This window comes from Monodelphis domestica, chromosome 7 (genome assembly GCF_027887165.1).
Source record: "Monodelphis domestica isolate mMonDom1 chromosome 7, mMonDom1.pri, whole genome shotgun sequence".
NCBI classification, from domain to species: domain Eukaryota; kingdom Metazoa; phylum Chordata; class Mammalia; order Didelphimorphia; family Didelphidae; genus Monodelphis; species Monodelphis domestica.
In genome coordinates, this window is record NC_077233.1 from 255,103,763 (window position 1) to 255,118,597 (window position 14,835).

The 14,835-nt window shown below is 37.9% G+C and overlaps 1 protein-coding gene across 1 annotated transcript in view; it reads right to left on the bottom strand.

Annotated features, from left to right (window-relative positions):
• Positions 1-254: 254 nt before the first annotated feature.
• MTAP (methylthioadenosine phosphorylase) overlaps positions 255-14,835 on the bottom strand; it is a 79,948-nt gene continuing 65,367 nt past the window's right edge. The window contains exons 6-8 of the mRNA XM_007498070.3: positions 12,597-12,836; positions 6,662-6,784; positions 255-3,371 (exon numbers count right to left, since the gene is read on the bottom strand). Of these exons, the coding sequence (XP_007498132.1) occupies positions 3,333-3,371; positions 6,662-6,784; positions 12,597-12,836 (402 nt within the window). The 3' untranslated portion in view covers positions 255-3,332. The remainder of the gene's footprint in view (positions 3,372-6,661; positions 6,785-12,596; positions 12,837-14,835) is intronic.

Sequence of the window (14,835 nt, forward strand, 5' to 3'; positions counted from 1 at the left end):
GGCTCCTGGGAAATGTAGTTTTCTTTTTAGTGTAACAGATTTTCAATTACACACTGGGAAAAGACATTTGACCCTTGCATTCTAGGACTGGGCTTACAGGGCACAGGACCCCCATCATAGGACTGCGAAAGGGATATCCCTGACTGGGGACCCAATTTATGTCTAAGGAAAGACCCATGGGCCAGTCAGGGACATCATGGGAAACAAGCTCCTTGGTGGGTTCTAATGCTGTAAATGATGTTATGACAACAGGGGCCAATTGAACATTCAACTTTTATTAACAAATAATAGAGAAGATCCTGGGAGGATTAAAGGAGTGGGGGATCTGATATACAAGTCAGACATATGCAAGTTAACATAAAACAAAACTCACCTAATAGAGGGGGCACTTCGTGGGAAAGCATAGAGTCAGTCTATTCAAGTAGTCTGGAGCAGGGGAAATATACTCCATAGGGGCCTTCTAAAAATGGTTTATTTAAACCCTCATCTTGGTGGCTTCCTGAAGCTGTCCAATTTATTAACACGCCAAGATCCACACTTCCTCAGGTTCTCCCTCTGCCTCACCCTAGCTGTCATTTTTAATGTTCCCCCCCCCCCCCCCTACCTATGTACCCTCAGTCATTGGAATACATAATAAAAGGGATTGTGCTGCTGAAAAAAAATTGTCACTACTGTAGATTTTTTTTTTTGGTAGACTTTGGTGTATCATTTATTTTTTACTATACAGAAGCTAGGTTTGCACACCAATGAATACAATATAATGGGTTAGTGGATTAAATTAGATGAAAAGTAACTTGTTATTGGACAATAGTAGTTGTACATTTCTTCTTGACTACAGGGGATTTTCGAGGTGCCTAGAGGGAGCGAAAGATATTTTTAGACACATGGCTGTAAGAACTGAAAACATTACTGGCAGTTTGTTTCTGAGTCTTACAGCAGTGACTCTCATGCATAGATTCTATGAGTTACAGCCTCCCTTAAGGGAAAACTGTAATAGTGGTGCCAAGGCCAGTGCCCATTATATTTAAATAGGAAAAACTTGAACCTGATGAATTATGACAAATTGCTTGGGCTATAACAATCTTTAAACTTAGCTTTTTTTTTTTTTAATTTTCTTATTTTTTAATTAAAAAAAAAAAAAAACAAACCCTTACCTTCCGTCTTGGAGTCAATACTGTGTATTAGGTTCCAAGGCAGAAGAGCGGTAAGGGCTAGGCAATGGGGGCTAAGTGACTTGCCCAGGGTCACACAGCTGAGAAGTGTCTGAGGCCAGATTTGAACCTAGGACCTCCCATCTCTAAGCCTGGCTCTCAATCCACTGAGCTACCCAGTTGCCCCCTAAACTTAGCTTTTAAAAAGTACTCTACAGAAATAATGGCCAACTAATGGAGTCCATCAAAATGTCTTAAAGAGTTTTCAAATTCAGAATTAGTTTGAGCAAGTAAGAGGAAGCCAAAGACTTCAAAAAAGTTCTAATGTCTCTCGTTATTTCCTATTTATCCTGTATGTAGCCTGTTGGGTATATATTTGTTGTACGTTGCCTTCGCCAGTAGGTTAAAAGCTTTTTGAAAGGAGGAACTGTCTTTTATCCCTTTTTGTATCCTCGGCACTTAGCACAGTACCCAGAATACTGCAGTTGTTGAGTCATATCACAACTCAGCGTGACCCTATAGACTGCCAAAGATAATGGAGTAGCTTGCCATTTCCTTCTCAGTGAGTTCCCATTTTACAGATGAGGAACAATAGCAAATAGAGGTTGTGACTTGCTCAAGCCCACACAGTGTAAGTGTCTGAGATTGGATTTGAATTCAGATTCTCCTGACTCCAAGCCCAGTATAAGTATGATATTTAAGACTCCATAGCCCCCTCAAGCTTTCTACCAATAAGAACAACTCTAGTGGAAAAAGGAAAACATTCCTGGAAAAGCCTGCTAGTTGTCATAGAATCTGCACAAGAAAACAAACTGCCACTGTTTTTAGTGTTGTGAAAGTCCTTTGATTTTAGCATCCTCGACTCCCATAATATCTCCTTGGAAACTGAACTCTTATCATATTGGTAATAATGTAAACCTTCCTCAGCATCAGATTTGAGCAAAAGGAGGCTGGGAGCTGTGGGTGATGGCAACTGCACATCCTCTTCCAAGGCAGGGAGGATTTTCGTCAAAAAACTTCCAGGTCTTTCACTATCTGCTATGATACTCTTTGAGTTCAGGGTCTTTGCCACCTAGGATTGTAACACTAGCATTGCAGGCTTTAACATTTTTGCCTCCTTTTCTAATCCCTGGTCCACCATTCTTGCTTTGAAGAAAAATGCATAGTTCAACCATCTCAGTGGTGTTTCTAGATTTCTTAAAGGGCTGCTCCCTCTTCCATATTTTTAGCCGAGTGCTTACCAAATTCATCAATGGTTTCTTTTTTCTAACAATATGAACAAGTTGTTTGCACGAGCTTATATGATTTTTTACAGAAATAATATTATCTCCAAGGCAAGCCAGTGAATATATTTTACATACAACATTGCACGGTACTCAATCATGATCACAAACATTTGAAACAACAAAGGCTTACAATGCTGCAAAGAATGCTTTTTTACAGACAACAGAAATGCAAACTCAAACATTCAATTTCAAAGCAAAGCTTTCCTGGAATACTCTTTGTATCTCCTGATACACATCGAATGTAAATTCTAAATGTTCTTCCTTGGAAATACTTTCAATAGCAATCAAGGTAAAAGGAAAAGCTGGACGGTAGGCAAGAAAATGATTTTATTAAAAAATCAAAACATTCAAATCAATAAACCATATACAAAGGAACTCAGGTCCATGAAAGCAGCAAAAATTTAAAAAAATAGATACACTGATAAGATGCCTACAATACTAAAATGTGTATATATTTGAATTATGTCTTTGTTTCTAGACAAATATAATGTTTCTTGGAAAGAGAGGTAATGAGATGAATGTCAAGTACTTTTCTAACAGAAAAGACTCAACAAACTACCTTACTTTTTTAGAGCATAAATATACTGTCAGCATTCACTGTTGAGAGAAATGACTCTCTTTAGTACGGCATTTTCTTTCTTTAAGCTTGTAACATCAGAGATACTGGGATCCAACAGCCTGTTTTCAAGTACCCTAGAAATCTGGAGGTCCACTTAGTTCTGAAGCTACCAAAATCTAGTCTTGAGCAAATACAATCTTTTATCTCCACGAGTATTTCACGAGTGGTACAGGGCAAGTGATTCTTTTCTTATTTGTGGTAATTATACATCCTGGCAATTTTTGGGGGGGTGGGGTAGGGGGGGTAGCTTCTGCTCCTCTGGGTCTCCAGACTGTTTCAGTGTCTTGGTAACATAATGGAAAACTGGACCGTATGCTGAAATAAAGATATATCAACAAATTAATGAGTTGGAATAGGTCAAGAAGACAAGGTCTGAAGGTCCTTATTGGGTTTTCTTTACTAGAAAATAGTACATGGTACAATATCTGAGGGGAAAGGAAAAGTTACCATAAAATAGCTTAAAAATAAGGCTTTCATTTCCATTCTAAGTTGGCATTCCCCATGCTTGTAACTTATTTGGCCTCAAATCCTTTCTAGTTGTGTGATTCTGGACAAGCCACTTGTCCCATTTGGGCTCCCATTTGCCTAGCCCTTGCTCTTTTGTCTTAAGATTTGTAACTTGGACAGATAGTAAAGGTTTTAGAAAAATAAAATAATTCCTATATTTAATATTTATAATGATTCATTTCTTTGGGGATAAGAGACTACAGAACTTTGATTATGTTGGAAACTGGCCCTAATTCCTTAGGGTGCTTCCCATCTCCAAGCAGACAATGTAGTCATTAATTCACCACTTACCTCATTCTCAAGATCAGGGATACAACACAATAGGAATAGCTCTAGAATCAGTATCTGAGTTTAAATTCCATTCTGCTAAACAACCATGGGCAATTCCACTAACTTTCTTGAGCCTTAGTTTGCTTATCTATGAAATGAGAAGCTTGGGATAGGTGATCTCTAAGAGATTCCTTCCAGTATTAAATTCCAAAACACACCGATGCACATACCCCTTTCTCTTTCCTCTCCAATTCTTTCTCTTAACACCAGGTGTCAAACACCACCTTAGGATCAAATGCTCTAGCAATACTCCCCAGTGCCTCCCAAACCAGATTAAAATTAAAGATTAAAGACTTTTCTAATTCCTCTTAATGCATGTGCCTTCCTTTATTTGTTATCTCCAATTTATTCTACATATATTTGGTTACACAAAGTCATTTTCATACTGTCTTCTTCCCTATTAGACTATGATTTCCTTGAGAACAAGGACTTACTTTTTTGCCTTTCTTTGTAGCCCATGCGCTTAGCATGCTGCCTGACACAAAGAAGGAGCTTAATAATACTCAGTTGACAGACCTAACAGATTAACAGACTGCACTGTATTTCTGCACCCAGCTATCTATCTGTATAGTTTTAGTTTTCTGAACACTTCAGATGTAAGTGTTTTCTTCTCATCGTCCCTTCCTCCCTTTTTTGTATCATTCTACTTATGCAGATGGAAGGAAAGAGTTCCCTCCTTTATCTTGCCACTTATATGTAACTGTTCCTCTTACCTTGCTTTCTTTTGATTTTGAACACCCCCCACACACAAAATAAAACAAAAAAACCCCTAGCTTTTCTCTCTTATTATATTCTTAGTTTGATATTCGAGGGATACTTGTAATGTTCCTCTTTATTGGAAAGTGACCACTTCATTCTTATTTAGTCTCTGATGGTCACACATTCCTATTCAACTTTTATTTTTTTCTTTTCTAGTTAAGTTTCCACTTAGAACTGTTCACTAAGAATGCTTCTATTTCATTAAAAATCCATTTTCCTCCACAGGAGGAAATTATATTGATTTTGCTGGATAAAATATTTTGGCTTTCATTTTAATTTTGGAATATAATTCCCCATGCCTATTTTAAAAAGGGATGATTATTTTACATTTTGTGTGATCCTGATTGTGGTTCCTTGGCCCTTGTTTTTTTTTCTTCCCCCTTTTGGCTACTTATAGTGTTAAGGGAAAAAAATGACCATTTCCCACTATGCTTAAAATGCCAATTAAGTGCACATGGTAGGATTTGATAAAGACAAACTTGTGAACACATAATACAATTTCAAAACAAGATAGAGTGTGAAAGATCAGAAATAGAGGAACAAAAGGCTGTTAATTCAGAGAAAGAACTAGTTAATAAGCAAAAGGAGGAAAAAAGCTTCATGAGAGAGGATTTAAACTGAGCCTTGGATTGGCAGAATGGGAGGAGAAAAAGAGAGGGAGAAGAATAAGATCTCATTGCCTTATTAAATGGAGGAAAAGTAGACAGAGCAAATTAAAAAAATATAACTTGATCATAACATAAATCAGAATGTGGCTATAATAAAAACTTATTAAGCATTCAGCTAACGGTTTTGTTTACAATCTTTATCTTTGCATTCGGACGGGATTTTTGGAGATATACAATTCAGGTATTAAAAGATAATTCTCCACTGACTGTGACCATAGTTATATATTCTTCCATGGGAGGTATTCACAAAACACTTCTGTTTGATGATGAAATCTCTCCCACTGAAAAATATTTTTCCAAGTAAAAACTTTAAAAAAAAAAAAGGCCATTATTCCTCCAAATAGTCTCTGAGAGTTATATGTATCCTGCAGATCTGCAGCTCCAGATCATAGAAGAGACCTGTTTGGCAGAATTTTAGATTGCCTCCCTGAAGATAATGAAAACAAATCCAGCCTACAAAGTCAGTGGATGCCTTCTGTCTGCTGTGTATGATGTCTGTAAGGAGAATGTTCTGGGTTCTGGACTATTTGAAAAGTAACCTTCTGGCACAGTAATTAGATTTGACATTTCTGTCGTGTTTCAGTTTCCAAAACATTTTTCAATTATATTGGGAAACTGATCTGTAAAATATATGTGTGTGGGTGTGTACATGTAAACAGTAGAGTAGTATATTCTTTTTTAATGGAGGAAAATAGAAAAACAAAACACAAGATAATTCAGGGAAATTTCATACAATCTTTGTCTCATAACACAATTATTATTGTTGTTACTAAGAGAATATTGCAAAGAAACAATATTCCCAATTATTTTTTCCAGGAAACTTTTGCTCCTACAGTGTGCCAGATGAAACCTAGGAATGAATTGGAGATTCACTGAATACTTTCAGCGTCAGGCTTTATATACATGAAATATCTCTCATAGTAAGGCAATCATTGTACTTAAAAAATATTAGAGATGTTCCAATGTGAAGTAGGCTGCCTTGAAAAGTATCAAAGATTTTCCATCTCTACAGAGGCCAAATAGCCTCTTGTTGGACGTTTTGGTGAATGGATATTCTTGATCAGGGTCATGTCGAGCTAAGTGGGCTCTAAGGTTCTTCCCCCCATCCCAGGATCTGTAAACATGAGACAGTCCTAAAGGGTAATGCTAGGTAAGAAAATACATATGAAGTGTAAAATGTTGGTATTTTAAAAAAAAAAAGGAAAGGAGGGGATAGAAGAGGTGAAGACAGAAGTAGGGATAGGAAGAACAACGTGGAGGGGGTGGAGAAGGCTGTAAGTAAGTCAGGCAGCTGATTAGTCTGTATGTCTTCTGCTACAAGTTTATTTTTAAGAGACTCACCTTCATGCTACGCAGAGTCTCTGTCCATTCCATAGAGCCAATCTGTGGTATTGCAGTAAGAAGCAAACTGGTGGCCTTATTTGAATTTTCTTTCAGAGTCTTCATGACATTATCTACTGAAACCTAAATAAAATAGCAAGTTCCAGTAAAAATCCTAATGCCTTTCAATTCACAGTTTTACATTTTTTGATATCAACGTGTTTCATGAAGATGTATCTAAGTTTATGGAAAATGACTCATTGAAAAAATATTGGAATGAGATCAAAGGATGGCATTGAAGACTTCTTTGCACTAAATATCTAATATTCTAAAGGAGATGGCAGGCAATGAAAAGAATGCTGGATCTGTAATCAGAGGACCCCTAGGATCTAAATCCTGGCTCTTTTATTTACTTCTTGTGTGGCTCTGGGTAAATCATAACCTCTCTGGACCTCAATTTCCCAAGGAGGTGGATGAGATAATCACTAAGGTTTCTTCCAGCCCTAAATCTGACTTTTTCATTTATCAAAAAGACAGGGGCAGCTAGATAGCTCAGAGGATAAAGACAGGAAGTCCTGGGTAGAACTATGACCTCAGACACTTCCTAGCTATATGACTCTGGACAAGTCATTTAATTGCAATGCCCATTCCATCCCACTCCTCTGCCTCGGAACCAATAAATACCTCGCATTGATTTTAAGATGGAAGGTAATTTTTTTTCTTTTAAATGCTGCTTTAATATAATTTTTAAAATAGCTTTCAGTTTTGAAGAAAAATTTAGTGTCATAAGAACAAAAATTAGAAAATCTGAGAAGAGGATTTTACTCTGTGTAGAAGGAAATAAAAAAGGGAATGAAGAGCCCTTATCTTCCAGATCCTCCAACATCAACTGAGAAATCATATAATAATCTAATAGCATAAATAATATAACATGCAAGTTTTAAAAAAAAAAACAAATTATCATTGGGGAATGTGTGATTCTAATTTATCTAAGTAGTCAACCAAGGGCTGAACTGCTGAAAGGTGAAATAGTTACTGTGTGTATACTCCTGGGTTTCAAAAAGTAACAAAAAGCTGGAGGAATCTGATAGACCTGCGGTTTTCAACATTAGAAATTTCCCTCTCACTATTTCTTCATCTAACAAGGCTTCAGAAGCACAAAAAAAAAAAAGGCCAGGGCTTGCATTTTTAAAAATAAAGTTTAGATTATTCATGACTAAATCCAAACTGCAATTTAAGTTACCACAAATCACTTCCTGAATTTTTGCAAATTCTAGAGTCAAATTAATATAAAAGCATTTTCTGAAGGGAGGCTGGTAAGAGTTTTACAGGCCTTTTTCTCCTCAGACATATCCATCAGAATGCTGAGACATATAAGCACCATACAGGGGTGGTATGACTGTCTTTTTGGGTTATTCTTCCCTTACTCTGGGCCCAAACATCTCTCCTCATTTATATTATATACTTGTATTCAAACATATCATTCATTAACAGTCTCTCTTCTGGTACCACCTCTACCTTTCAGAAGTGATTTATTTATCTTAAGAAGCTATATTCCAACAAATTTAGCACTAGCCCCTTATATACTTGTTCAGAATTTCCACAGCAAAGAAGAGAAGACAATATGGTGGAAAGAATACTATTTATGAAATAAGGCCCATATCTGGTTGTCATTCAGTTGTGTTTGACTCTTTGTGACCTCATTTGGGATTTTCCTGGCAGAGATATTGGAGTTTCTTGCCATTTCCTTCTCACGCACATTTATAGATGAGGAAACTGAGGCAAATAGGGTTAAGTGATTCACTCAGGGTCACACAATTAGTGTCTGAAGTCCAAAAGATAAGTCTTCATACCTCCAATCCTCTATCCACTGAATCACTGACTTATGAGCTATGTGACCCTGAGCAAGTTACTGATTTCTGTCTCAAATTCTTCATCTGCAAATAGAATTAATAACATTACCTATATTCTAAAGGAAGTGAGGGAAGTGGTTTGTGAATTGGAAAGAACTATGTAGCTGGTTATTTCCCCAGAGAAATCTCTGAGTATCAGTCACCAAAGAACAGGTTGGTTGCCCTACCATCACAGGGTCTTAGAAATGGAAGGGATTTGGAGATTATCTAACCCAACCCCAACATTTTACAAATATGAAAACTGAGGCCCAGACAGAAGAAAGCAAATCAGCTCAGGCCTGCTTGACAGAGCTAGTTCTAAACACTTGGTTTTCTGAATTCTCTACTAGTGTAAATACTTCCCACACATGTAGCATGTAGGTCCCTGAGCACTGAATCTTCTTGGTGGTGTATATTCTCTAACAGCAGTCAATCCCACTGATGTTTCTCCTTTGACTACCTTATTCAATTTGATTTTTAAATCTTTTATCTTTTTTTCTCAGGTCTTCTACTAATTCGGTCATTTCCCTCATCACGTCTTAAATTAAAAATGTACATTGAAAATGTACATCACTACATGCCTTAATTCATCAATTTCCATTGTATTCCAGTCTGGGCACTGAAGCTTAAAATAGTTCTTAACCACTGCACAGGTGTTCTTCACAAATTGCCTATGTAAATGGCGTGCATCCTGTTCTTTCAATATGTCCAAGTTTATATACCATTCTCCCATTTCTATAAGCCTCTCCATGAATGTTGAAGGAGTTTCTCCGCTCCCCTGCATTAGTTTCTCGAATTTTGTCCAAGTCCCTGGGCTATCTAAGCATTCCCTCATTGTTTTTAATATTGCCTGCCTTGCTTTGATTGGTTTGTTGTAACCTTTCTCACTTGGCCAGTTAGGGGTATTCCAATTTTGGTTTGTCTCCTGAATAATTTTCTCTTTTTCTCTCTTTGCCAATAGTTTGTCCATTAAAAACTCAAAGTCAAGGTTAGTAGGACCAAACTGTTTAAACGATTTTCTCAAATTTCTCAATAATGGCAATAGATTCCTCCTCAAAAGAAGGAGTACCTTTCTTAAAACTGTTCATGTCTACCCGAGTGAATCCCTGATGGTGTCTTATATTTATTAGTTCATGCTCAGGGGGGTTAGTGTGGTAATTTCTCATAGTGGGAAGAAACTGCCAATATTTCTGTTTAGTTCAATGGTTTCCTTTTCTAGTTTAGTGTCATTAAAAATATTGTTCAGTATCACATTCTCTAAATAGTCCAACCTCACATTTATTTGATTTTCTCTCAGTTGTTTCTTCTTGCTATTATTAATTTGAGTTAGGATGTAATGTATTAAATACTTAATCATCAATCCCAACAAGACCCTACATCCACTTCTTGGTGTAAACTTTAGTAGATCTAATCCTGTAAGACAGAGGATATTTAGCCCTGTCTTTGGGAGGAGAAGGTCTCTAAAATACCCAGGAATTCTTTTAGTAAAATCTTGAGTTATGTTTCCTAGAATCATGTGTGGAAGAGGCACGGAGGAAGAGAGAACTTCAAGCATGCAAGAAACAAAGCTGGGGACCTGATCTGCCAATCAAGGTGAAGATTCCAAAATAGAATGTTTCCAGGAAAGGCAGTTGGAGCCTGGCCAGAGGAGATGAAATGAGACTTCTTCTCTGGGGTTACTGACCAAGGGAGAGACTTCTTCTCTCTGGGTTTTTCTGACTAAGAGAGATTGGCTTTTTCTGATCTAGACAGAGAGAGACCTTTGGGAGGGCTTTTAGAGTTGGGCTGAGAAGGAATTAACTGATGTTGGTGGCTTTGTGTAATTGGAAGAAGAAAGAAGACTTAACAGTTGTCCTCCATCTCTCTGACTGTCTCTGAGTCATAGTTGTGACAGCACTGACATTTCCCAAAATCCTCCCAATCCTCTTTATAGATTAGGGACACCCCTATCCCTCTCACCTCAATCTTACCTCAATTTCCACCCTGTCCTATCTTTTCCAATAAACCTCTTTACCTGAGAAAGAGAGCAAGAATATCTTCTCTAAACCTCACAGTTCACCTTTGAGTTACATAGAAAGGTGGCTGACCAACAGGGGGGAGGGGAAAAGAGGCAGGAAGGCATGGGTGGAAAACTGAGAGGTAAAGGGTAGAATTGAGGGAGAAGGGTAGGAAAAGTATTGATTTATTAGCCATCAGCAATTATCAATAGGCAACCCCTAGAGAACCCCCTCTAGCAGCATCTCTCTATCTCTGAAGAAATATTTCTATTTCCATTATAACTAGGTATCCTCAGGTTCCCCTAGTAGCTCTCTAGTCACAGTCAAGCCAGAGGGTATCCATCTACCACAACCAGAAATAGTTCCACAGATTATCTCTTTTATTACACATGGTTCTTAGTTTTCTTATAATATTATTGATAAAAGATTATTGGTTCGAAACCTTATGGGCTCATCACTTGTAATGGTAGATATTTGATCTTCATATTGATTATGGCCAGCTGATTGTCAGTTGGTATTGATTAGGTGGTATAGAGTCTGCTAAAGCTGTTGGGCCTAACTGGTTCTGGCAGTAGATGAAACTGGCTGGAGACAAATTACTACAAAACCTATTTATTTACTATCTGGAGAAGCAGGGAAAGGATAAAAGAAGTAGAAAGTAATGTAGGAAAACTCTTACCTAATTCTAGGATTTCTAAATATTTCCCCCAAAAAACTGATCCTCAAGGATCTTCTTATTTACCACAGATGAATCTCCTTAATCTATACCACAGCCAACTACCTAACCCAAATCTATCTATATAACTCTTATGCTAAAATATAAACTTATAATAATCCTTAAACTCCTTTCTCTAAATTGGATATTCACTGATTGAAGTAGCTCTCTGTGTCTGGCCAGCCTCAGAGATTCAACTCCTGACGCGTTTCACAGATGCTACTCTCTGCTACCCCCTGTGGTGTTCCAGGGAACAGCCTCAGCCACTCACTAGTTCAATTAAATCACTTTCACATCTTCTCTGATATAAAGATGTTTTCCAAAGCTAGTTATCACCAAAATCTTCAAAGACTGATCAGAGCCAACTCCCTGGACACCTATTCCCAATGAGGAAACTCCGGAGAGAGTGAGCAGCAGTATTCCCAACTGCCTTTTCCTAGAGGTTTCTGGGAATTCTTCTTAAGGAACCCCCTGAACATTCTTCTCTCTCAAGGTAACCTTTAAAAGTCTTTCTCTAGAGGGCAGCTGGGTAGCTCAATGGATTGAGAGCCAGGCCTAGAGACGAGAGGTCCTAGATTCAAAGCTGACTTCAGACACTTCCCAGCTGTGTGACCCTGGGCAAGTCACTTGACCCCCAATTGCCTAGCCCTTACCACTCTTCTGCCTTGGAGCCAATACACAGTACTGATTCCAAGACAGAAGATAATGGTTTTAAAAAAAACAAACAAAAAAACCCAAAACCTCTTTCTAAGCTGGACCCCTTTCTTCTAAGCAGCACCTGTTTTTTAATTAATCTAATTAACTAATTAATCACTAATTTATTCTTACAATACCTTCCCACTTCTGAAATCAATGACTTCCTAGTGAAGATCTCAGTCATCAAATTTCCCATTACAGAGCCAATGGAAATTATGAGATTATGTGGTTTAAATTGAATGATGGGTATTAGACCTACTTTTAGGGGGCAGGGAGGAGAAAAAAGGGAAACAACACTAATCTCAGGAAACGTTACACTAAATCCCCATTCATACTAAAGCTGCACTTTCCAAATTATGCAGCATAACTGACCACTTATAACTCTGTCTTTTTGCCCTGACAGAAACAGATCTCAAGATGAAAGTTTCCCCTGAAAAGTGAAAAAGGAAACTTTTCTATAATATGTAACTGCAAATACTGAAGACTAGTCTCATTTCCATTTTTCAAAAGCAGTTTTAGAAATATTGTGGGATCTAAGGTACTACATAAACCTAAAACCAATTATAAGCAGCACAGAAAACTTTTCCTGAATGGACTTAGCTCTATTAAATATCTTCACCAAAGAAGGGACTTCTGAAAGGGGAGATTCCACTCACCGCCTCCTCATGCTCTTTCCAGCAGTCATAATCCGTTGCCATGGCAATGCTTGCATAGCAAATTCCAGCTTCTCTGGCAAGCACCACCTCTGGAACTGTGGTCATGTTGATAAGATCTCCTCCCCAAATACGGAACATTAGGCTTTCTGCCCGAGAACTAAAACGGGGTCCCTCCACTGTTACCATCGTTCCCTTGGAGTGGCACTTTAGCCCAAGTTTCTTAGCAGTCTCTATGAGAACCTAAAACAAAACAACAAACAAAACCCATAGCCATTTTATATGCATCAAGAATATCCCTAGATTCCTTAAAGGCACAACTAAAAAACAAGGTCTTGGGGATCTAAGGCTGTGGCTCCCAATCTTGTGCACTTTTAGGATCTGCAAAGGATGGAGCTATGGCCAGGAGGCCTTTCAAATCCATATGTACACTATGCATTATCATTATCATTCTGGTTTTTTTCCCCTAATGTTTGAGAATTTCGTGTGTCAGACTGAAATCTTTCGACAGTAGAAAATAGAACCTTATATCTTAAATATATATTTTAGAAATGGCTAGGAACTGTTGACCTAGAAGTAAAAAATGAGTAGAGGAGTAGGAGTAGGATTAGAGATGAGAGAGGGGTGAAATTCAGCTTCACAACGGTATACTGAGTTCTAGAATGATGCCTATGCAATTAAAGCATTATGTTGTAGCAAAAAAGGCAGTGATTTGGAATCAAGAGCAAATCTGGGGACTGCTAGGTGGCCCAGTAGAGAGCAAGGCCTGGAGGTGAGAGGTTCTGAGTTCGGATTTAGTCTTGGACTTTTGCCAAGTTATGTTACTCTGGCCAAGTCATTTGATCCCAATTGCATAGTCCTTACCTGTCTTCTGCCTTGAAACTGATTCTTAGTATTAATTCTAGGAAATAAGTAAGGGTTTAAAAAAGGGGTGGGGGGGAGGAGAAAGAACATCAGCCTTTGAAGAACTTCTGGGGAAATTCTATTCTGTATGATTCTTACTTACAAGAGGTCTGTCTGTCTGTCTGTCTGTCTGTCTGTCTGTCTGTCTCTCTCTCCCTCCCTCTCTACCATTCTACCATTACCTTTCATTTTTAGGATCCATTGGTTCCACGGCAAAAGAATGATAAGGGCTAGGCAATGAGGGCTAAGTGACTTGCCCAGGGTCACACAGCTAGGAAGTGTCTGAGGCCAGACTTGAACCCAAGACCTCCCATCTCTAGGTTTGACTCTCAATCCACTGAACCACCCAGCTGCTCCCAAGATGTCAGTTTTCAAATGGAAATGGTTGGTGGCAGAACATGACCAGAAGGTAAAGATTTTCTTTAGAGAAATAGGCCAAATCTAGTTCTGACCTTGGGTAATTCATCTTGGGCAATTAGTATAATCTATGGACCTGACTTTATCTTTAAAATGAAGGGATTGAACTAGATGACTTCTAAAGACCCAGTCCTTTCTAGTTCTAAATCCATAATCCTAAACTGTCAATGGATATATGCTTGAAATGCTCCAGTATATTAATGCCTGGAATAAAGAGCCAGGCTCTGAATTTAAAACTAAAAAAAAAAAAAAGTGTCTGAACATTAGGTGGCTTCACTTATGATCCTTATTTCACAAAAAGGTTTGAAAGGAAGGAAACAAGCATTTATTAAGCACCTACTATGTGCCAGGCACTGTAGGAAGCACTTTACAATTATTTTCCAATTTGAACCTCCCATAATCTTAGAAGCTAGGTGCTATTATTATCATCATTAACTTAAAGTTGAGGAAACTGAGGCATAGAGGTCAAATGACTTGCCCAGGATCACACGGCTTGTAAATATCTTCTAGGGCAAACTCAAATAAAAACAGATCCCTATATGCTACACACTGTTTTAGAAAATCACTCATTAACATTATCTACATTGAACTGTATTTTTATTTTGTTAAACACTTCCTAATTATATTTTATTCTGATCCCAGTCCCATTGGACCGACAACTTGTGGCTAAGGGTTTGATGTCTGTTCTTGGAAATGAATCCTTTTAATCATGTAACAACCATGAGGGTTAACAAATGGAAGGAGAGCCCTTCTGTCACACTGGGACTTTGGAGATGATAGATCAAGACCTAGAGGTATATCTCTAATATGTTGATGTGATCAATCTTCTTTGGAGTATTTAGGGGAGGGCAAAGATATGAATGGGTTGTAAATTGTGTACTCATGAATGGAATACCCAGATGGAGGTTTAAGTCACATTATA